This window comes from Stenella coeruleoalba, assembly GCF_951394435.1.
Source record: "Stenella coeruleoalba genome assembly, chromosome: 13".
In the NCBI taxonomy this organism is placed as follows: domain Eukaryota; kingdom Metazoa; phylum Chordata; class Mammalia; order Artiodactyla; family Delphinidae; genus Stenella; species Stenella coeruleoalba.
The window spans coordinates 28,951,010-28,974,521 of record NC_137159.1 but is presented as its reverse complement, the minus strand read 5'-3'; the positions used below and the strand labels follow the sequence as shown (position 1 = coordinate 28,974,521).

General features: G+C 34.5%; 1 protein-coding gene across 9 annotated transcripts in view; it reads right to left on the bottom strand.

The window, feature by feature from the left end:
• EXOC6B (exocyst complex component 6B) overlaps positions 1-23,512 on the bottom strand; it is a 717,212-nt gene that overhangs the window by 286,336 nt on the left and 407,364 nt on the right. For all 9 annotated transcript variants that reach the window (XR_013830987.1, XR_013830988.1, XM_079940498.1 and 6 more), the window contains one exon: positions 11,610-11,744. Coding sequence is in view for 7 of the 9 variants with exons in the window: in XM_079940498.1 (XP_079796624.1) it covers positions 11,610-11,744 (135 nt within the window). In the remaining 2 variants the exon portion in view is untranslated. The remainder of the gene's footprint in view (positions 1-11,609; positions 11,745-23,512) is intronic.

Here is a 23,512-nt window from a genome sequence, read left to right as displayed (position 1 = left end):
ACATTACCATTTTGTATTAGCACCAGCAATGAATGAGAGCTGCTATTGCTCCAGCATTTGTTGTCAGTGTTTTCAGTTTTAGTCTTTTTAAGAGTTGTACAATGGTATCACTGTTGTTTTAACTTATAACTCCCTCTCCATCCTTTGGTGTGGTATCTATTCAGATCTTTTGCCCATTTTTAAAGTGAGCCCACATTAAACCCACTTTTTAATTTTCTTATTGTTGACTTTTACCCATTCTTTGTATATTTTGGATATGTCCTTTATTAGATATGCATTTTACAAACATTTTCTCCTTCTTTTCATTCTTTTAACAGTGTCTTTTCTACAGCAGAAGTTTTTCATTTTAATGAAGTCCATCTTATCAGTATTTTCTTTGATGGACTGTGTTCTGGTTGCTGTACCTTAAGTCATAGTGAAACCCAAGGTTACCAACATTTTCCCTTATGTTATCTTCTAAGAGTTTTATAGTGCTGTGTTTCACACGTAAGTCTGTGATCCCCTTTGAGTTAATTTTTAACTCAATTTACTCAATTTTTTTTGAGTTTAACTCAAACTCAAAATTTTAACTCAATTTTAAAGTGTAACATCTGTGTCTAGGTTCATTTTTTTTCTTTTTTGCAGGTGGATGTCGAGTTGTTTCAACATTTATTGAAAACACTTTCATTTCTCCATTAAACTGAGTTTACTGCATGTCAACAATCAGTTGACTATATTTGCGAGAGTCTATTTCTGGGCTCCTATGTTGTTCCCTTGACCTAATTATCGTTTTTTTTTTTCCCCAATACCACACTGTCTTGATTACTGTAGCTTTATAATAAGTCTTGAAGTCAGGTAGTGTCAGTTCTCCAACATTGTTCTTCTCCGTCAATATTGTGTTGACTATTCTGGGTGTTTTGCCTCTCCACATAAACTTCAGAAACAATACGTCAATATCCACAAAATGAGTTGCTGGAATTTGGACTGGGACTGAATCTTTAGATTAAGTTGAAAAGAACTGATATCTTGATAAAATATTGAATCTTCTTATCCACGAATATGGAACATATCTCCACTTATTTAGATCTTACTTCTTTGATTACTTTTTATCAGAGTTTTACAGGTTTTCTCACATAGATCTTGTTTATCTTGTTAGGTTTATATCTATTTCTTTTTTCAATGTTAATGTAAATAGCATTATGTTTTTAATTACAAATTCCAGTTATTTGTTACTGGTATAATGATAAAGCAAATAACTTTTGTATACCAATTTTATATGCTGAACCTTGCTACATTCATTTATTACTTCCAGCAGTCTTTTTGTTATTGTTAATTCTTTCATATTTTCTACTTAGACAATCATGTCATCTGTAAACTAAGTCAGTTTTATCTCTGTCTTCCCAGTCTGTAAGTCTTTTATTTCATGGCTTACTGAATGTTGAATAAGAGTGGTATAAAAGGACATTCCGGCCTTTTTCATGATTTTAGCAGAAAAGTTTCTAGTTTCTCACTATCAGGTATGATGTTATTAGTAGGACTTTTGTAGATGTTCTTTACCAAGTTGAGGGCATTCCCCTTCTATTATAGTTAGCTGAGAGGTTTTTATCATGAACAGGTGTTGGATTTTGTCAAATGCATTTTCTATATCTATTAATATGATTCTATAATTGTTCTTCTTTAGCCCATTAATGTGATGAATTACAATACTTGATATTTGATGTTGAGTAAGTCTTGCAGACCCACTTGGTGGTAGTATATAATTCTGATACATTGTTGGATTCAATTTCATAATATTTTGTTGAGGATTCTGCATCTAAGTTCATGAGAAATATTAGTCTGTAGCTTTCCTTTCCTGCGATGTCTGGCTGGTATTATGGTAATGCTAGCCTCATAGAGTGAGTTACGTAGTATTCTCTCTGCTTCTATTTCCTGGAAAATATTATAGAGAAGTGGTGACATTTCATCCTTAAATATTAGGTAGAATTTCTTTCAGCTTAATTAGCGTATAACTGCCAAGTTGTCAGATATTTAAAATGAAAAACATAATGACTAAATATAGGTATACACTGCAAAAGGATTCCCGACATCAAGTTAATTAACACAGCTATCATCTCACATATTTACTTTTTTGTTTGTTTGTTTTGGTGAGAACACTGAAGTTCTACTCTCTTAGCAATTATCATTTATACAATAGTGTAATCAACTATAGTCACATTGTTATATACTAGATGCTCAGACTATTCATCTTACAATTGAAAGTTTGTACCCTTTTATCAACCTCTATTTCTTTACCCCCCAGCCCTGGCAATAATGTTTCTACTCTCTGTTTCTATGAGTTCAACTTTTTTTGTTAGATTCCACATATAAATGATACCATGAAGTATTTGTCTATCTGGTTTATTTCATTTTGCATAATGCCTTCTAGGTTCATCCATGTTTTTGCAACTGATCAGGATTTTCTTCTTTTTTTAATGGCTGACTAATATTCCACTGTGTGTATGTGGTGTGTGTGTGTGTGTGTGTGTGTGTGTGTGTGTGTGTGTGTGTAACTTAGCTATTCATCCATTAAGAGACACTTAGGTTGTTTCCATATCTTGACTACTTTGATTAATGCTGTAATGAATGTGAAAGTATACATAACTCTTCAAGATATTGATTCCTTTGAATATAGACCCAGAAGTAGAATTGCTGGATCATATGGTAGTTCTATTTTTGATTTTTTGAGGAACCTCCATACTGTTTTCCATAGTGGCTGTACCAGCTTACATTCCCACCAACAGTACACAAGGGCTCCCTTTTCTCCACATCCTTGCCAGCATTTGTTATCTCTTGTGTCTCTTTTTCTTAATAGAAGTATAGTCGATTTACAATGTTAAGTTAGTTTCTGGTGTACAGCAAAGTATAGCTATACATATATTTTATACACACACACACACACACACACACACACACACACACACACACACACATATTCTTTTCCATTATGGTTTATTACAAGATAGTGAATATAGTCCCCTGTGCTATACAGTAGAACTTTTTTATCTATTTTATATATAGTAGTTTGTATCTGCTAATCCCAAACTCCTAATTTATCCTTCCCCCATCCCCTTTCCCCCTTGGTAACCATAAGTTTGTTTCCTATGTCTGTGGGTCTACTTCTGTTTTGTAAATAAGTTCATTTGTATCATATTTTGGATTCCACATATAAGTGATATATGGCATTTGCCTTTCTCTGTCCGATTTACTTTATTTACTAGTATGATAATCTCTAGATCCATCCATGTCACTGCAAATGGCATTATTTCGTTCTTTTTTATGGCTGAGTAGTATTCCATTGTATATATATACCACATCTTCTTTAACCATTGATCTGTTGATGGACATTTAGGTTGCTTCCATGACCTGGCTATTGTAAATAGTGCACTATGAACACTGGGGTGCAAGTATATTTTCAAATTAGAATTTTCTCTGGATATATACCCTATCTCTTATCTTTTTGATGATACCACTCTACATGTAAGGTAATATCTCATTGTAGTTTTGATTTGCATTTCCTTAAAGATTTGTGATGTTGAACATCTTTTCATTTACATGTTGCTCATTTGTATGTCTTCTTTGGAAAAATGTCTATTCAGTTCCTCTGCCCATTTTTTAATCAGATTGTTTTTTTGCTATTGAGTTGTATGAGTTCTTTGTGTTTTTTGGATATTAACCCCTTACCAGATATATGATTTGCAAATATTTTCTCCCATTCAACTGGTTGCTTTTTCATTCTGTTGATGGTTTCTTTGCTGTACAGAAAGTTTTTAGTTTGATGAAGTCCCACTTGTTTATTCTTGATTTTATTGCCTTCGCTTTTGGTGTCAACTCCAAAAAATCATCTCCAAGACCAATGTCAAAGAAGTTACCCTCTATGTTTTCTTCTAGGAGTGTTATGGATTCAGTCTTACATTCAAGTCTCTAATCCATTTTGATTTGATTTGTGTCTATGGTATAAGACAGAGATCCAGTTTCATTCTTTTGCATGTGCCTGTCCAGTTTCACCAAACCCACTTATTTAAGAAACTATCCTTTCCTCATTGTATATTCTTGGCCCCTTTGTCATAAATTAATCGACCATATATGTATAGGTTTATTTCTGGGATCTTCAATCTGTTCCATTTATCTATGTGTCTGTTTGTAGGTCAATACCATACTGTCTTCATTACGATAGCTTTATAACATAATTTGAAATCAGGAAGTGTGTTGTTTCCAGCTTTGTTCTTTCTCAAGATTGCTTTGGATTTTCAGAGTCTTTTGTGGTTCCACACAAATTTTAGTATTTTTTTTTCAATTTCTGTAAAACAAAGTACCATTTTGATAGGGATTGCATTGAATCTGTAGTTCACTTTGGGTAGCTTGGACATTTTAACAATATTAATTTTTCCAATTAATGAACACTGAATATCTTTCCATTTACTTGTGTCTTGTTCAACTTCTTTCAACTGGGCCTGGTGTTTTCTATTTTCGAAAGCCATTAATTATTGATTCAATTTCTTCAACAGATATAAGGTTATTTAGATTATTACTCCTTGTGTGAGTTTTGGTAAATTGTGTCTCTGAAAAAATTATGTAGGTTGTTAATTTGTGGATATAGAGTTGTTCATAATATGCCCTTATTAATATTTTAATGTCCATGGAATCAGTAGTGATGGACCCTTCGTCATTTATGATATTAGTAATTTGTGTCTTCTGTCTTTTATTATTGGTCAGCCTAACTCAAAGTTTATCAATTTTATTGATCTTTCTAAAAACCCATGTTTAGTTTCATTGGTTTTCTCCTTTGCTTTTCTGTTTTCAATTATTTCTGCTCTAATTTTTCTTTTCTTTTGATTATTTTGGATTTAATTTGCTCTTCTTTCCCTAGTTTCCTAAGGTAGAAGCTTAGATTACTGATCATGAAATTTCTTCTTTTGGAATTTATGCAGTTAATGCTATAAATTTCCCTATAAGCAGTGCTTTCACTGATGCCACAAGTTTTAGTAAGTTATACTTTATTTTAATTTAGTACTGTTTAATTTCTCTTGAAACTTTTTCTTTGACCCAAGTGTTTTTCTGAAGTGTGCTGGTTAATCTCCAAATATTTGGGGATTTTCTAGCTATCTTTCTGTTATTTATTTCCAGGGTTTAATTCCATTTGGTCTGAGAGCAAGCTTTATATGATTTTTATTCTTTAAAATTTTTTAAGATGTGCTTTAATACCCCAAACATGGTCTGTCTTGGTGAATGTTCTTATGAGCTTGAGAAGAATATGTATTACGCTGTTGTTAGATGAAGTATTCTATAAATGTCAATTCGATCTAGCTGATTGATAGCACCATTCAGTTCAACAATATCCTTACTAATTTTCTGCCTCCTTGATCTGTCAATTACTGATAGAGGGGTTCACTAAGAGATTTTATCAGGAAGAGATGTGGCCTTACATAAAATACCTTTTTAGTATCTTTTTAAATACTCATGCATTTTTTCTCACCTGATCTATTACAGTAGTGAATAATTTTAAACAACTTTCTAATACTAATCATCCTTGCATTCTTAACATTACTTTACCCCTGCTTTCTATGCACTTCTGGATTTTGTTTGATATTTTATTATTTATGATTTTTACATCAATATTTGTCTTTAATTGCTCAGGGATTTTATGGTTTCTCTAGTTTTCTTTTTAAACTTAATTTCAGCTACTATATATTTTTCCATAGTTTTAACACCTTTATTAAATCTAATAACTTTCATAAAGAGCCTGGCACACCTGAGGGAACCATGAGCTTATTAAATATTAGCTAACCTCATTTTATGACCAAATCTCTCTTTTTCTGTTGCTCTAATATTTATTTTATCAATTGCTATTATCTTTTTTAAAACATCTTTATTGGAGTATAATTGCTTTACAATAGTGTGTTAGTTTCTGCTTTACAACAAAGTGAATCAGCTGTACATATACATATATCCCCATATCTCCTCCCTCTTGCATCTCCCTCCCACCCTCCCTATACCACTCCTCTAGGTGGACACAAAGCTCTGAGCTGATCTCCCTGTGCTATGTGTCTGCTTCCCACTAGCTATCTATTTTACATTTGGTAGTGTACATATGTCCGTGCCACTCTCTCACTTCATCCCAGCTTACCCTTCCCCCTCCCCACGTCCTCAAGTCCATTCTCTACGTCTGCGTCTTTATTCCTGTCCAGCCCCTAGGGTCTTCAGAACTTTTTTTGTTTTTTTTTAAGTTTTGAATCATTGTTATGTTGACTTCACAAAAATTAACTGAGATATTTTCCATTTTTCTCTACGGTATGGAGTAGTTTAAATTATACAGAAATTATCTGTTTCGTGAAAGCCTGAATGAATTCACTGGTAAAATCATGTGAATCTTCCCCAGTTTTAAGAAGTCTTTAACAACTTTTTCATTTTTTTCATAGTTATGTCAATTTTCTTTATCTTCTTTTCTTTTTTTAATATTTATTTATTTAGTTGGTTGCACTGGGTCTTAGTTGCAGCATGTGGGCTCCTTAGTTGTGGCTCATGGCTCCTTAGTTGTGGCTCACCGGCTCCTTAGTTGCAGCACACAGGCTCCTTAGTTGTGGCATGCAAACCCTTAGTTGTGGCATGCACCTGGGATCTAGTTCCCTGACCAGGGATTGAACCCGGGCCCCCTGCATTGGGAGTGCCAAGTTTTATCTACTGCACCACCAGGGAGTCCTCTTTATCTTCCTGAATCACCTTTTTAATCACATATTTTCCTATAGATCATTAAATTTATTAGCACAGAGTTATACAAAGTATTCTCGGTATTTCATTTCCTCTGATTATGAATTTGAAGTAATTGTGATTTATTTATTCCTTCCTTTCTTTTTTCTTGTCTCATTCCTTTCCTGCATTCCATGCTTTTATCATTCCTTCCTTCCTTCTAATTAGGCAAAGTAAATGATCATTTTTAAAATTGCAACACATCCTTGCTTGAAGTCTCTCAAAGACTTTAGTAGGATAAAGTCCAAATTATCTATCATTATAAAACAAAGTGCTTCACAATTGATATTTACCTACTTCTCTATGTCATTGCTACCCTTATTCTACACCAGAGAAGTATGATTTTATTTCATTATTTCATCATTTTACATGAAGTTGCCTCACCTAAAAATGTCCCTTACTCCCTCCTCATCCTTTCTCCACCTGGACACTTCCTGCTGGTCCCAAGATACTCCTGCTGGACACCTCCTACTGGGCCTTTTCCAGTAAGTCTTCCCTGAAGGTCTCAGAACTGAGATAAGTACCACTCACCTCTTCTTCTAGACCTGTCAACGTTGATTTCCCTTGGAGCTCAATCCTCACACCTTTTCTCTATCTATATTAAATTCCCAAAGGACAGCCAGCTCCATGGCATAAAATACCATCTTTACACTTATGAATTCTAAATTTTTATGTCCAGCTAAGACTTTATCCTGTCAATTTAATCTCTATGATAAATGACTAATAAATACCTCAAGCTTTATATGTGAAAAATGGAAATCTTGATTCTACTGCCACTCCCCAAAACTTATTTTCTTGCTGTTCCCCATCTTAGTTAATCCAGTTTGCTTAGTTTAAGTATCCTGGAATTATCCTTGACTCCATTCTTTCTCTTATTATCTCATACCTAATCTAGCAATAAAACTTGCCATCTCTATCTTCAAAAATATTTCATACCACTTCAAACCCTACCACTGTAGTCCAAGTGACCATTATCTCTTACCTAGACTACTGCAATGACCTTCAAATTGGATTCTCTTCTTCCACTCTTGCTGACCTATAGTATATTTTCCACAAAGCAACTAGGGTTACCCATCATAAATCAGGTTACCACCACCATTTCTAATCTTCTAATGACCTCATATTTCATTTCAAAATAAAATAGAAAGCATTTACTGGGGCCTACAAGTCCAGAAATCATATGACTCCTGACGATCTTGTCTCTTACCACCCTTACCAATGATAAATACTTCACGGCCAGACTGACCCCCTTGCATACTGATCACCTTGAATACACCAATACCTTCTACCATATTGTTACCTCTGACTGGACTGCTTATCTATCAGAAATCCAAGTGATTCAATTTCTTATTTCATTCAGGTCATTTATTTTTCTTCCTAGCTCTTACCACTACCTCACATTATATTAAATTTTTTGTTTCTGTATCATCTATCACCCTCACGAGAATATATGCTGTGTAAAGTCAGGAGACTGGTTTATTGCCTGGTATGTAGCAGATGCTTTATAAAAACTTGGAGAATCAGTGAGAGATTTAATGTATTTATTACATTATTCCAGCATTTTTTGCACAGTTCTTTATAGAACTTACAGTGTCTGTCTTCCCCGTAGATTATAGACTCTAAATCCAAGGACTAAGTATTTTCTCTTCCATATTTTATAGTAGGTACACAAGCAATATTTGTGATGGGGTAAATTAATAAATACCTTCATTCTATTTTGTAAGTGAGGGAATTCTTATAAACAAGGAAAGCTAAGGATACCAGCTTGATTAGGTCACATATGGTAGAAACAAGAAGGAACTCTGCAAGAAAATACCTTGAAGACCTTCTGATTGTTTTTGCCCCTTTTTCAGCATTAAGGTTTCCATCTGCAAGTGAAAGTTTTCTGGAAACAGTAGCTTAGGAAAATACACAATATGTAGCTGTTATAATTGCCATGTTTATACTGAGTTCTGGGTTAGTTGGTCTGAAACAGTCCTGGTAAAAATAAACTTTCAATGTGTTTTAAGCAATCAGTGTTTCCAATAAGCACTGTCAACATGACCTTTAGTGGTCTCCAGAACTTCTCCTTTACTAAGTATTTAACTAGCTGCTCAACCTCTATGGCTTCCTGTCTGCCTTTAATTTTCCCTCAGCAATTTTAATGCTGGAACAACAAAATACACAAGCCACCCTTTGGGAGGATTTCTGACCATAATTTGAAAAGCCCTTGAAATAAGAAAATTGAGATGGATTAGGGGAAGAATAGCAGTACATATTACATATTCCCCATAGGATAAACAAGTATAAATGAACATCATATTCTAACTCTCTAAATCCTATTTCCTATTGAACACTTAATTATAAGCGTCTCCCTCATTTTCTTTCCTAGAGAAATTTTGGCTTCCACATGTAGAAATCATGTAGAAATATTTTTGATAAAATTATTACCCATGCTCCATAATAATGCTAATATTAAGAGTACTTATAATTCCTTTAAACTATCTAAGGAAGGTCATCCTGAAATTCTTAAAGCTCTTGTCATATTTTCATACTAATAATTGGGGCCTCTTTATGAAATAAGTCTTTCCCTCAGTAAAATTGTATCAGTATTACTACAAGGAGACATCATTGAAAAGTTTATAAGTAAAGATACCAACATAATATCATGCATAATTAATTCTGTTGTAAGTAATTTTATAGGGAGTTTTAAACAACCCATGGTCACATCATGAATGTGTAACTCATCTAGCAACTAACCTAATCATAAACAGATAAAGAATATCTTGTTGTTACACATCTCACTTTTTCCATTTTTTCAGCTTCACTGAGGTACAATTGAAAACAAAATTATAAGACATTTAAAATACATATTGTGGTGATTTGATATACAAATATATTGTGAAAGGATTTCTTTTCTATCATCTAGTTATTTAACACATTCATCACCTGACATATTTATCTTTTTTTTTTTTTAGTAAGAACATTTAAGTTCTATCCTCTTAGCAAATATTATACAATACGGTATTATCAACTATAGAAACCATGTTTTACATTAGATCCTCAGACCTTATTCCTCTTATAGCTGAAAGTCTGTACCCCTTTTACCAACTTCTCTCTTTTGCCAAACCCACTCTCCCAGTTCCTGGCAACCACTTTTCTACTCTCTGTTTCTATGAGTTTGAATTTTTTTAGGATTCAAATGGCAGGATTTCCTCATTTTACATGACTGAATAATATTCATATATACATCTATATACACACATACACAAATATATATGGATACATATATGGAGAATATGTATGTAACATTTTCTTTATCCATTTATCTGTTGATGGATACTTAGGTTGTTTCCATATCTTGGCTATTACGATTAATTCTGTAGTGAACATGGAAGTATACATAACTCTTCAAGATAATGATTTCGATTCCTTTTAATACACACTCAGAAGCAGAATTGCCATATCACACAGTAGTTCTATTTTTAATTTCTTGAAGAAGCTCCATACTGTTTTCCATAGTGGTTGTACCAGCTTACATTCCCACCAACAGTGTACAAGTTTCCCTTTCTCCACATCCTTGCCAGTATATGTTATCTCTTGTATTTTAGATGATAGCCATTCTAACATGTGTTTATCTCAGGTATTATCTCACTGCAGTTTTGACTTGCTTTTATTGAAAAGACTATCCTGTCCTCATTGTATATTCTTGGCCTCTTTGTCATAAATTAATTGACAATATATGCATGGATTTAATACTGGGTTCTCCAATCTGTTCCACTGATCTATGTATCTGTCTGTATGCCAATACCATACTGTTTTGATTACTATAGCTTTATAATATAATTTGAAATCAGGAAGTGTGATGCTTCTAGCTTTGTTCTTCTCTCTCAAGATTACATTGGCCAGGATCTTTCATATTTTTTTTCTTGGAACAGAAAAAAGAGCAGATCATACCAACAATTTTTATATGTCTTAAAATATAATAAGCAATATGAATCAAATTGGATTTCTTCTGTTAAATCCATTCTCAAGGGAAGGTACCAATAAATAGGCAAAGAGAACAAAATGATCAAAAAAAGGAGATACCATAAACATAAATCATGATTTCAACTCTACCACTTCATATCTATTAACAACTTCTAGATTTCAAAAGGGTGACATAGATTTGTTTCAGAACTAAAATAATCAAACAATAACAAACTCCCAAAGCATACATGTTGGCCATTATGTCAGAATCTACCATTTTAGTTTAAGATATTGCCCTGCTTAATATTTATTTAAAGCTCACATGGCAATATAAATGAGTTTCCTAAGGCTCTTTACTCTCCAGAAACTCATCTACCATCAAGTCTTCTTTTGCTCTATAAGAGCGTCATTTTTTCATTTAATCCAACACTGCATCAAAACTAGTCCTGTGGCCTTGTAAGATGATTATAAAATTGCTAACTACAATAGCAAGGGACAGAAATTCCACAATGAAATGTAAAGTTAAAAGAAAAAAAAACTGGACCCAGGACACAGAAAAGAAAGGATAGCTAAATTAAAATTTTTAAATTGCTGTTGATTTCAGCTGCAACCACTCTTTTCTAGACCATATTTAAAAATACTTGCCTGTCAGGTGGTCAACTGAGGAAACAGTCATTTTCATGAATGAAATATAAGGAAGATTTAGTGGACACAGCTGTAGACCATTTTTAGTTTAAACACCCCAAAATTAGCACTGAAATTTGTTTTTCTAAGGAAATCATAATCAAATCCTTTTTCTAAGGAAGACCATATATGACTTATGGGAGAAACAAAGTCATGTTAGGTAGAATGCCCCAGCACACCAGAAGCACTTCTACAGTAATGTAGGGCTTTCTCACCTTAAAAGTCGTGGTGCCATACAGTTTGGTGGTGTGGACTGCCTCTGGAAGCACATTAGTGATATTGGTGATGAATTCTTCCAAGTACTTACAGGATTTCTCCAAGTGTGTTGTATTGATAATAATCTGGACAAGCTGGAAAATAACAAGAACATGTAAGAGTAATTTGACTATTCACCCTACGATGAGTGGCTCAGTATGAATCTGATGGTACAACAAAAACAAAAGACATAATGGCAGAGGCCATCTGTATTCTATAAAAAGTTAATGTTAGAGCACAGGCTTAGGTATCACTTCCTCTGTGAAGACTTCCCTGACTTCCCAAAGCAACTTGTATTTCCCCCTAATATAGGGGGAACAATAGGAGCAAGTGTCACTATTTTAAACTTGTCTTCTTCTGTTCAAAATAAAGACTAAACTAAGATCAAAAACTGAGAGTGTTTAGCATAGTACCTGGCAATAAATAATTGCCAAATGCATGAAATAAATGAACTCCAATTAAAAGAACAAGAATGACTGAAATGTCAAGAAGTTTCAAAATTAGGCATGATGAACAAAGGAATGTTGGAACAGGTTGCAGTATATTAACAAACTACATTAGTTTGTGAAAGAAAAAAACATGAGCACTGAAGTCAGAGAAACCAGGCAGCAAATACTTATAAAATTATTGATATTGAGAAAGTTACTTAACTTCTCTAAGCCTCTTTCTTTAACCGTAAAATGTTAATAATAATTTCTAAATCACAGACTTATTATGAAAATTAAATATTCTTTAGTTAATACTATTTTCCTTTTCTTACAGAGTAGATCCTTAAACAAGGCAGTACTGGTAAGATAAAAACTCATCTATAAATTACTTTGAGAGGAGGATAAGGAAGAATACTACTGTCTGTATAGAATTAAAGTCTATAAAGCACTGCACAATTCATTTTCTTAGATCGCCTCCCAGCAACCAGAAGAAGTAAGTTAAGTGGGCATAATTATTACTTCCATTCTACTATAAGAGAAAAAAGAAAAAATGAACTGATTTACTCTAGATCATGTAACATTAAAACTGGGATTCAAATCCAAGTAATCAACCTTCAAGTTATGGAGCTCTTTCAGATTTGACGGAGAAATTAAACCCTTTACAGACAAGCAAAAGTTAAGAGAATTCAGCACCACCAAACCAGCTTTACAACAAATGCTAAAGGAACTTCTCTAGGCAGGAAACAAAAGAGAAGGAAAAGACCTACAAAAACAAACCCCAAACAACTAAGAAAATGGTAATAGGAACACACATATCGATAATTACCTTAAATGTAAATGGATTAAATGCTCCAACCAAAAGACATAGACTGGCTGAATGGATACAAAAACAAAACCTATACATATGCTGTCTGCAAGAGACCCACTTCAGACCTAGGGACATATACAGACTGAAAGGGAAGGGATGGAAAAAGATATTCCATGCAAATGGAAATCAAAAGAAGCTGGAGTAGCAATTCTCATATCAAACAAAAGAGACTTTAAAATAAATACTATTACAAGAGACAAAGAAGGACACTACAAAATGATCAAGGTATCACTACAAGAAGAAGATATAACAATTGTAAATATTAATGAACCCAGCGTAGGAGCACCTCAATACATAAGGCAAATGCTAACAGCCATAAAAGGGAAATCAACAGTAACACAGTAATAGCAGGGGGCATTAACACCTCACTGTCACCAATAGACACATCATCCAAAATGAAAATAAATAAGGAAACACAAGCTTTAAATAACATTAAACAAGTTGGACTTAATTGATGCTTATATGACAGTCCATCCAAAAACAACAGAATACACTTTTTTCTCAAGTGCTCATGGAACATTCACCAGGATAGATCATATCTTGGGTCACAAATCAAGCCTTGGTAAATTTAAGAAAATTGAAATCATATCAGGTATCTTTTGCGACCACAGCACTATGAGACTGGATATCAATTACAGGAAAAAATATGTAAAGAATACAAACACAGGGAGGCTAGACAATACACTATTTAATAACCAAGAGATCATTGAAGAAATAAAAGAGGAAATCAAAATATACCTAGAAACAAATGACAATGAAAATACGACGACCCAAAACCTATGGGATGCAGCAAAAGCAGTTCTAAGAGGGAAGTTTATAGCAATACAATCCTAACACAAAAAACAAGAAACATCAGAAATAAACAAGCTAACCTTACACCTAAAGCAACTACAGTAAGAAGAACAAAAAAGCTCCAAAAGTTAGAAGAAGGAAAGAAATCATAAAGGTCAGATCAGAAATGAAGTAAAAAGACATGAAGGAAACAACAGCAAAGATCAATGAAACTAAAACCTGGTTCTTTGAGAAGATAAACAAAATTGATAAACCATTAGCCAGCCTCATCAACAAAAAAAGGGAGAAGACTCAAATCAATAGAATTAGAAATGAAAAAGAAGAAGTAACAACTGACACTGCAGAAATACAAAGGATCATGAGAGATTACTGCAAGCAACTATAAGCTAATAAAATGGACAATCTGGAAGAAATGGACAAATTCTTAGAAAGGCACAACATTCTAAGACTGAACAAGGAAGAAATAGAAAATATAAACAGACCAATCATAAGCACTGAAATTGAAACTGTGATGAAAAATCTTCCAACAAACAAAAGCCCAGGACCAAATGGCTTCACAGGTGAATTCTACCAAACATTTAGAGAAGAGCTAACACCTATACTTCTCAAATTCTTCCAAAATAGAGCAGAGGGAGGAACACACCAAAACTCATTCTACAGGGCCACCATCACCCTGATACCAAAACCAGACAAAGATGTCACAAAAAAAGAAAATTGCAGGCCAATATCAATGATGAGCATACATGCAAAAATCCTCAACAAAATACTAGGAAACAGAATCCAACAACACATTAAAAGGATCCTACACCATGATCAAGTGGGGTTTATCCCAGGAATTCAAGGATTCTTCAATATACGCAAATTAATTAATGTGATAAAACATATTAACAAACTGAAGGAGAAAAACCATATGATCATCTCAATAGATGCAGAAAAAGCTTTTCACAAAATTCAACACCCATTTATGATAAAAAACTCTCTAGAGAGTGGCATAGAGGGAACCTACCTCAACATAATAAAGACCATATATGACAAGCCCACAGCCAACATCATTCTGAATGGTGAAAAACTGAAAGCATTTCCTCTAAGAACAGGAACAAGACAAGGTTGCCCACTCTCACCACTCTTATTCAACATAGTTTTGGAAGTTTTAGCCACAGCAATCAGAGAAGAAAAAGAAATAAAAGGAATCTAATTCAGGAAGGAAGTAAAACGTCACTGTTTGCAGATGACATGGTACTATACACAGAGAATCCTAAAGATGCAACCAGAAAACCACTAGAGCTAATGGATGAATTTGGTAGAGTAGCAGGATACAAAATTAATGCACAGAAACCTCTTGCTTTCCTATACACCAATGATGAAAAATCTGAAACAGAAATTAAGGAAACACTGCCATTAACCACTGCAACAAAAAGAATAAAATACCTAGGAATAAACCTACATAAGGAGACAAAAGACCTGCATGCAGAAAAATGTAAAACACTGATGAAAGAAATTAAAGATGATACAAACAGATGGAGAGATATACCATGTTCTTGGATTGGAAGAATCAACATTGTGAAAATGACTCTACTACCCAAAGCAATCTACAGATTCAGTGCAATCCCTATCAAACTACCAATGGCATTTTTCACAGAACTAGAACAAAAAATTTCACAATTTGTATGGAAACACAAAAGACCCCGAATAGCCAAAGCAATCTTGAGAAAGAAAAATCGTGCTGGAGAAATCAGGCTCCCTGAGTTCAGACTACACTACAAAGCTACAGTAATCAAGACAGTATGGTACTGGCACAAAAACAGAAATATAGATCAATGGAACAGGATAGAAAATCCAGAGAGAACCCCACGCACATATGGTCATCTTATATTTGATAAAGGAGGCAAGAAGATATAATAGAGAAAATACAGCCTCTTCAGGAAGTGGTGCTGGGAAAACCTGACAGCTACGTATAAAAAAATGAAATTAGAACACTTCCTAACACCATACACAAAAATAAACTCAAAATGGATTAAAGACCTAAATGTAAGGCCAGACACTATAAAACTCTTAGAGGAAAACACAGGAAGAACACTCTTTGACATAAATCACAGCAAGATCTTTTTAGGTCTACCTCCTAGAGAAATGGATATAAAAACAAAAATAAACAAATAGGACCTAATAAAACTTAAAACCTTTTGCACAGCAACAGAAACCATAAACAAGACGAAAAGACAACCCTCAGAATGGGAGAAAATATTTGCAAACAAAGCAACTGACAAAGGATTAATCTCCAAAATTTACAAGCAGCTCATGCAGCTCAATATCAAAAAAACAAATAACCCAATCCAAAAACGGGCAGAAGACCTAAATAGACATTTCTCTGAAGAAGATATACAGATGGCCAACAAACAGATGAAAGAATACCCAACATCACTAATCAATAGACAAATGCAAATCAAAACTACAATGAGGTATCACCTCACGCCAGTCAGAATAGCCATCATCAAAAAGTCTACAAACAATAAATGCTGGAGAGGGTGTGGAGAAAAGGGAACCCTCTTGCACTGTTGGTGGGAATGTAAATTGATACAGCCACTATGGAGAACAGTATGGAGTTTCCTTAAACAACTAAAAGTAGAACTTCCATATGACCAAGCAATCCCACTCCTGGGCATATCCCTGAGAAAACCATAATTCAAAAAAGAGTCATGTACCACAATATTCATTGCAGCATTATTTACAATAGCCAGGACATGGAAGCAATTTAAGTGTCCGTCGACAGATGAATGGATAAAGAAGATGTGGAGATATGTACAATGGACTATTACTCAGCCATAAAAAGAAACGATATTGAGTTATTTGTAGTGAGGTGGATGCACCTAGAGTCTGTCATTCAGAGTCAGTAAGTCAGGAAGAGAAAGACAAATATCATATGCTAACACATATATATGGAATCTAAAATTTTTAAAAATTGGTTCTGATGAACCTAGGTGCAGGACGGGAATAAAGTAGATGTAGAGAACAGACTTGAGGACACAGGGAGGGAGAAGGGTAAGCTGGGACGAAGTGAGAGAGTAGTATTTACATATATACACTACCAAATGTAAAATAGACAGCTCTTGGGAAGCAGCTATATAGCACAGGGAGATCAGCTGGGTGTTTTGTGACCACCTAGCAGGGTGGGATAGGGAGGGTGAGAGGGAGACGCAAGAGGGAGGGGATAGGGGATATATGTATACACATAGCTGATTCACTTTGTTTTACAGCAGAAACTAACACAACATTGTAAAGCAGTTATAATCCAATAAAGCTGTTAAAAAAATAGTTTGAATTTAGAGACTTTGAGTTTTGGACACAAATTCTATCACCTATAAAATTACCCAAAACATCAGCTTTTTAACTTTAGAGATAAAAAAACACCCACCAAAATAAGCAATTCCTCACCTTCTTCCTTTCAACATGTTTCTCCTTCAGAGGAGGACAAAATTTTTAATATTTAAATTTAAAAATTTAAATTGTCTACATTAAATCACTCTTCTTCATGAGTGGGAAGGTGGCTAGTGGCAAGGTTGTCATGATAGGGAAGCCAGAAAAGTAAGAGAGTTAATTTGGGGAACTGAAAATTTTCTATTTTAAAATGAGCATTACCTATAGGGAACACATTCTATCTATCAAAAGAAATCCTAATAATAAGGAGGAATCGTGTCATGTTATAGAAATAAAAAACAGTGGCAGTCAAAGAGAAAATTGTCGTGTTTTGCAGGATATTGGCAGTTAAAAAAAAAAATAAAGAGGCAGCTTCACTGGGTACAGTAGTAATTTCCCATGACTTTTTAAAGATCTGTCAACACAAAAGATCACCATGAATTACATCAATTGGCTGTCAGTCACTTTTGAAATGTTTCATTGCTGAGCATAGAATAGACTATTAAAACACTCTAGGATTACAGTAGATACCATGTCATTTTCAAAGGGAATATTGTCTGTTAATGAGGTCTAAGTGATCTCTACTCCTGAATGACAGCTAACCAAAATCCTTAAAACGGCATTTACAAATGTGAAGCCAGATGCTTTGGGGGTAATTTTGAACTTAAGGGTGAAATGAAGCAATTTCAAGTATCAACTTCCATCAGAGTTTGAGCTCCTTTGATATTTTTAGCCCCTACTTCCCCCTCTCTTACAAAAATATATCACTGTAGCCATCCAAACTGTCCTTATTGTTTCAAGGACATGGAACTAACAATGTATTAAGATATTGGTTATATCGTATATAAAGTGGAGTTCTGTGAAACCTGTCCAGAAGAAAAGAAAACACTATAAAGCAAACAAACACCTCTCACAGCTAAATGATAGAAGTCACTTAGGCTAAAAACCATTAAGAAGCAGAAATATTTTGTCTCTCCTTCCTAGTATCAGAGAGAATCTAATAAGGAAGGCACAGACTAGACTGTGGCAGTCACTTCTTTTCCAACCCTGCTCCGATTACCACAGCAGAGTCTGAACCATGATCACAGAAGATATTCGTATTTTTGACCAACTCCAGGGAAAAAAAAGGCTTCATCTTCTTCAATAGTTCAAAACTAAGCCCTAAATTCCACAAATTTAGGTGTCCATTCCCAATTATAAATTACTTCTGGGGTATACACATCTACTTGTAATTAGGATCAGTATTATATTGTTTCCCAAATCAGAGAATTTAGTACATTGGAGCTCCAAATAGACTAATCCAAACCAAGAAAATGACTCCTCTCCACACCACCAATGCCTCTCAAATGGTGATTTGCAGGAAGATGAAGAACTAAATAACAGCCTTGGTTCTCATTCACAAAAATAAGCTATCCATAAGACTTCAAGGAATTTTATCTCCATTTCACCCCAGCAAGGGTATAAAAAGCTGTGTCAGCTACTCATTTTATACCCTCTCCAAGGCAAATACATAAACTGCTAAAATACTTGGAACTCCTGGTTGCAAATTCAAAGGTCTAGTACAGAGCTCATATTTGAAAAGACTTACGTATAAAATGTTTTAAAATACTAGCAACATCACTGTTGTTAACAATTGGGGATGAAGACAAATGGTATGTGGGAGATATGGTCATCAATCCAGACTATAATAAAAACAAAGGGTGAATACAAATCATTGGTCATTTATTCAGGTCTTCTGGGGCATTATTATAATCATAAAAATATAAGTATTCAAAATGGTGTCACTACCAGGACCTCTAAATTTCTTTAACTTTGCCCTAAGAACCTACCTACCTACTTTTTTTTTCTTTCTTCTCTCTTTCATTAATTAATAACTCCTATGTGCCATGGAACTGGGATAGAGCTGTCCACAGTTATACACAAGACAAAGTCCCTGGCTTCATGGATATTACAGTAAACACATACACATCTAAACATATAGTATGATGGCAGGTGGTAATAAACACTGGAAATAGAAGGGAGGATAAAGAGTTACATGGGGATGTTAGATCTGAGCTATTTTGAGATAGGGTGGTCAAGGAGGACTACTTAAGGAAATAACATTTGAGTAGGGACTTAAGTGAAGGTATTCTGCTATCATCTGTAATAAATTAATTCTTTTAAATCTAATTTATATTTTAAGACTTTCTATCAATACATTCTTCACAAAGAACCAGAGTATCCTTTGATTCATTGTAAACCTTCCAAATTTAACTAATTCTCTGATATTCTGAGATTAATAAACTAGTGGTTTATTTCCTTTCTCTCCATGATATCATTTTCAAATTAGTCTGGTGAAAAAGCAAAGGTTTAGAAAAAAAGAAATCTTATTTTAAAACTTACTTCAAATCTTTTTTTTTAAAATTATAGTTGATATACAATGTTGTATTAGTTTCAGGTGTACAGCAAAGTGATTAAGTTATACATACTTATATATATATTTTCAGATTCTTTTCCCATATATTGATAGGTTATTACAGAGTATTGAGTAGAGTTCCCTGTGCTATATAGCAGGTCCTTGTTGATTATCTATTCTTTATATAGTAGTGTGTATACGTTAACCCCAATCTCCTAATTTATCCCTCCCCCTCAACTTTCCCCTCTGGTAACCATAAGTTTCTAAGTCTGTGAGTCTGTTTCTATTTTGTAAGTAAGTTCATTTGATTCATTTTTTAGATTCCACATATAAGTGATATCATATGATATTTGCCTTTGTCTGACTTCCTTCACATAGTAGGATAATCACTAGGTCCATCCTTGTTGCTGCAAATGGCATGATTTCATTCTTTTTATGGCTGAGTAATATCCCATTGTATAAATATACCACATCTTCTTTATCCATTTATCTGTTGATGGACATCTAGTTTGCTTCCATGCCTGGGCTATTGTAAATAGTGCTGCTATAAACACTGGGGTGCACGTATCTTTTCAAAGTATGGTTTTCTCTGGATGTATGTCCAGGAGTGGGATTGCAGGATCATATGGTAGCTCTATTTTTAGTTTTTTAAGGAACCTCCATACTGTTCTCCATAGTGCTGTACCAATTTATATTCCCACCAACGGTGTAGGAGGGTTCCTTTTTCTCCACATTCTCTCCAGCATTGATTAATTGTAGACTTTTTGATCTTATTTTTTTTTGCGGTACGCGGGCCTCTCACTGTTGTGGCCTCTCCCATTGTGGAGCACAGGCTCCAGATGCGCAGGCCGAGTGGCCATGGCTCACGAGCCCAGCTGCTCCGCGGCATGTGGGATCCTCCCGGACCGGGGCACGAACCCGTGTCCCTTGCATCGGCAGGCGGACTCTCAACCACTGCGCCACCAGGGAAGCCCATAAATATCATTTTTATGCTCCCAACTTTTTATCTCCCAGCCGAACTGCCTTCTCAAACTCTAAACTCATATATACAACTGTTAACTCAGTATCTCAAACTGTATGTCTAATAAACACTACAAATTGAATATGTCCAAAACCAAATTCCCAATCTTCCTCCACCCCAAATTTAGCTCTAATTGAAGATTTTGCCATCATAGCACATGGTATATGCAGCCTTCTAGTTGATCAGATAAAAAAAATTGGGGGGTTATCTTCAATTCCTCACTTTCTTGCTTCCTTTACTTTTAACCATCAGGAAACTATGCTGGCTCTACAGTCCAAATAGGACCACTTGTCACCACCTCTATCACCCAAGTTTCCATCAAGTCTTGCTGGATTACTGTCATAGCTTCCTAACTGGTCTCCCTGCTTATACCCTACAGTTTATTCTCAATACCTCAGTCAATGTGATCCTTTTTGAATATGTCAGATGATGCCACTAATCAAATGCTGCCATGGCTCCCACTTCATACAAAATAAAAGCCAAACTCTTTATAATGGCCTACCATGAACCCCTGGTACCTCTCTGATCTAATCTACTGTTTCTCTTCCCCTTACTCACTCAATTCCAGCTACCCCAGCTTCCTTATTATTCCCTAAACTTGCCAATAACTTAACTACCTTCAGACCTTTGCTCTAGTTCTAACTTCTGTCAAAAATGCTCTTTTCCCTTCAATAATAACTTACTGTCAAGATGTTGCTCTTTTTAATAAGACCAACCTTGAACCTCCACCAGATTCCTGATTTCCTTAACCCAGGTTCTTTCTCTTTCTCCACAGCATTCACGACCTTTTATCATACTAGATGATTTACTTATTTATTTTCTGTACCATTTATTACCTGTTTTCTGCCACTAGAATATAAGCAAGAATCTCTTTTGTTGATGTTCTTGTTGTTTACTTATTTATTCTTAAGACTTAGATCAGTACCTGTCACATAGTAGGCACTCAATAAATATTGTAAAGTTAATTAACAGGACACCTTGTTCTAATCTTCTGACTTCTCTTATTTGAAAAACTCCATTTCTATACTAGCCCTAACAACCACTGTTTACCTGCCCAGATCTCTTTCTTAGTAATAGGCAATATGCACTGAGTATTTACTGTGAACCAGGCACTATTCTAAGCACTTTACAAGTTCATTTAATCTTCACAGCAATCCTATGAAATACATGCTACTATTGTCCCCATTTTACACATAAAGCCAAGCAATCTGCCCAAGAACACATTTATTAAGGGGAGAACCAGAACTGGAACCTGGGCAGTCTGCTTTAGAACATATACTCTTGACTGACCTTCTTCTCACAGACTTGGAAGAAGCAGCCCTAGGAAAACAGCTGTGTCTGCTGAGGGTCTGAGAATACAAGGCATTCAAGTTACAGTAGGTGGTAGAACTGAAAGGTAATGCAGAGTTGGCTTAACATGGGGAAGTAAAGAAGCCATGAGAAAAGCATGAAAGCCAGTATATAGAGAGAAAGAGATAAAAGAATAGAGCATATGGACAGAAAAAATAAGAGATAAGATACCATATAACCTCAAATCAAGACAGGCAGAAAGACATTAGCTTATACAAACTTTTAAATACTAAAAGAATTGTTTATCTGGTAACCAGAAATAGGATTCTGTGAGTTTTGAGTGCTTATAATACTTTTATTATTTGAGTGGATATCTGCTCCCTGTTACAAAATCACCTCTAACTAGAACAATTTCAATGTTACTATGGACCTCCTGTAAATATCTCTATCTTTGTTATGACAGAATAATTAAATCAATATGGAAAGTAGTACACTATAGTAAAAGTGAGTAAGTTTGGGGAAAAAAATAACCTGAACTTAGGTCTCATTTCTATCATTTTGCTAGCTTGGGCGTTCTCCTTGAACTTTAATTACACCTTCTATAAAATGGAAATAATAACACATGCCCAGCCTGCTTCAAATGTTATTGTAATAAATAAGGTGATTATCTGTGAATGGACACTGAAGAATATAAATTGTTCCACAAACACTGCCCATTACTGATGATGATTCCAGATGTGAAATCACTTTAGTTACCTATAAAGAAGGATATAATGTCCTCCCTTTCATAAAAGGTGAATAATAGAGTTAGTCAAAGATTTACTGGTTGGTGATGAAAAAAATCACTGGTTTTGTACGTGTCTATACAGGTACACACCACCATCATAGCCAAAATAAATAAACTTGTGTGGATGTTCCTTCATTCATATGTAAAGATTTTGATAACAAAAGTATTTTTGCCGAAACAGCTCCAATGACTTAGGAATAACATTTAGCATTCACTGAAATTATGTCAAGAACTATGATACAGTACTTCTTGATAAGCTCCTACTGCTTCTTCCTATTGTTACTTGATCTGTACAGTGCCTTTGAAATGGACAATGGAGTCAGGAAAACTGAAGAACTGAGGAGTTAGGTCTTCTTTTAAGATGCTACAGTAAAACAATGGCATAGTCACATCTAAATTCCAGAATCTTCTGTGTCCAAAGCTGTTTCTATCACACCATGTTCTTGCTATGCTACTTGTTTAAAACAGATTTATTTTTGTACACCTGAAACTAACACAATATTGTAAATCAACTATACTTAAATAAAAATAAATTAATTAAATAAAATGGCTTTTAAGAGATTGATAAATCAAATGGCCTAAGAAGAATTATATCAAGAGTTTTAATGTAGAGGTAGTTCACAAAATAAATTTTCTGTCCTACTTGGGATTCAGAAAAGGAGAAGAGAATAATCTACAAAAGCATGAGAACCTCCAAATTTTCAATCCAACTTTGCTTTTCTGTAGCATTCCTGATTACAAAAGAAGTTAGCCTATTCTCAGACACATAATGGCAATGCTTAATATTTCTATACAGGCAAGAGAAACGAAGCTCTGCAAAATGAGGGGATTGTCCAAATAATGTCGAATGTGACTTTAAATTATAAAAAAA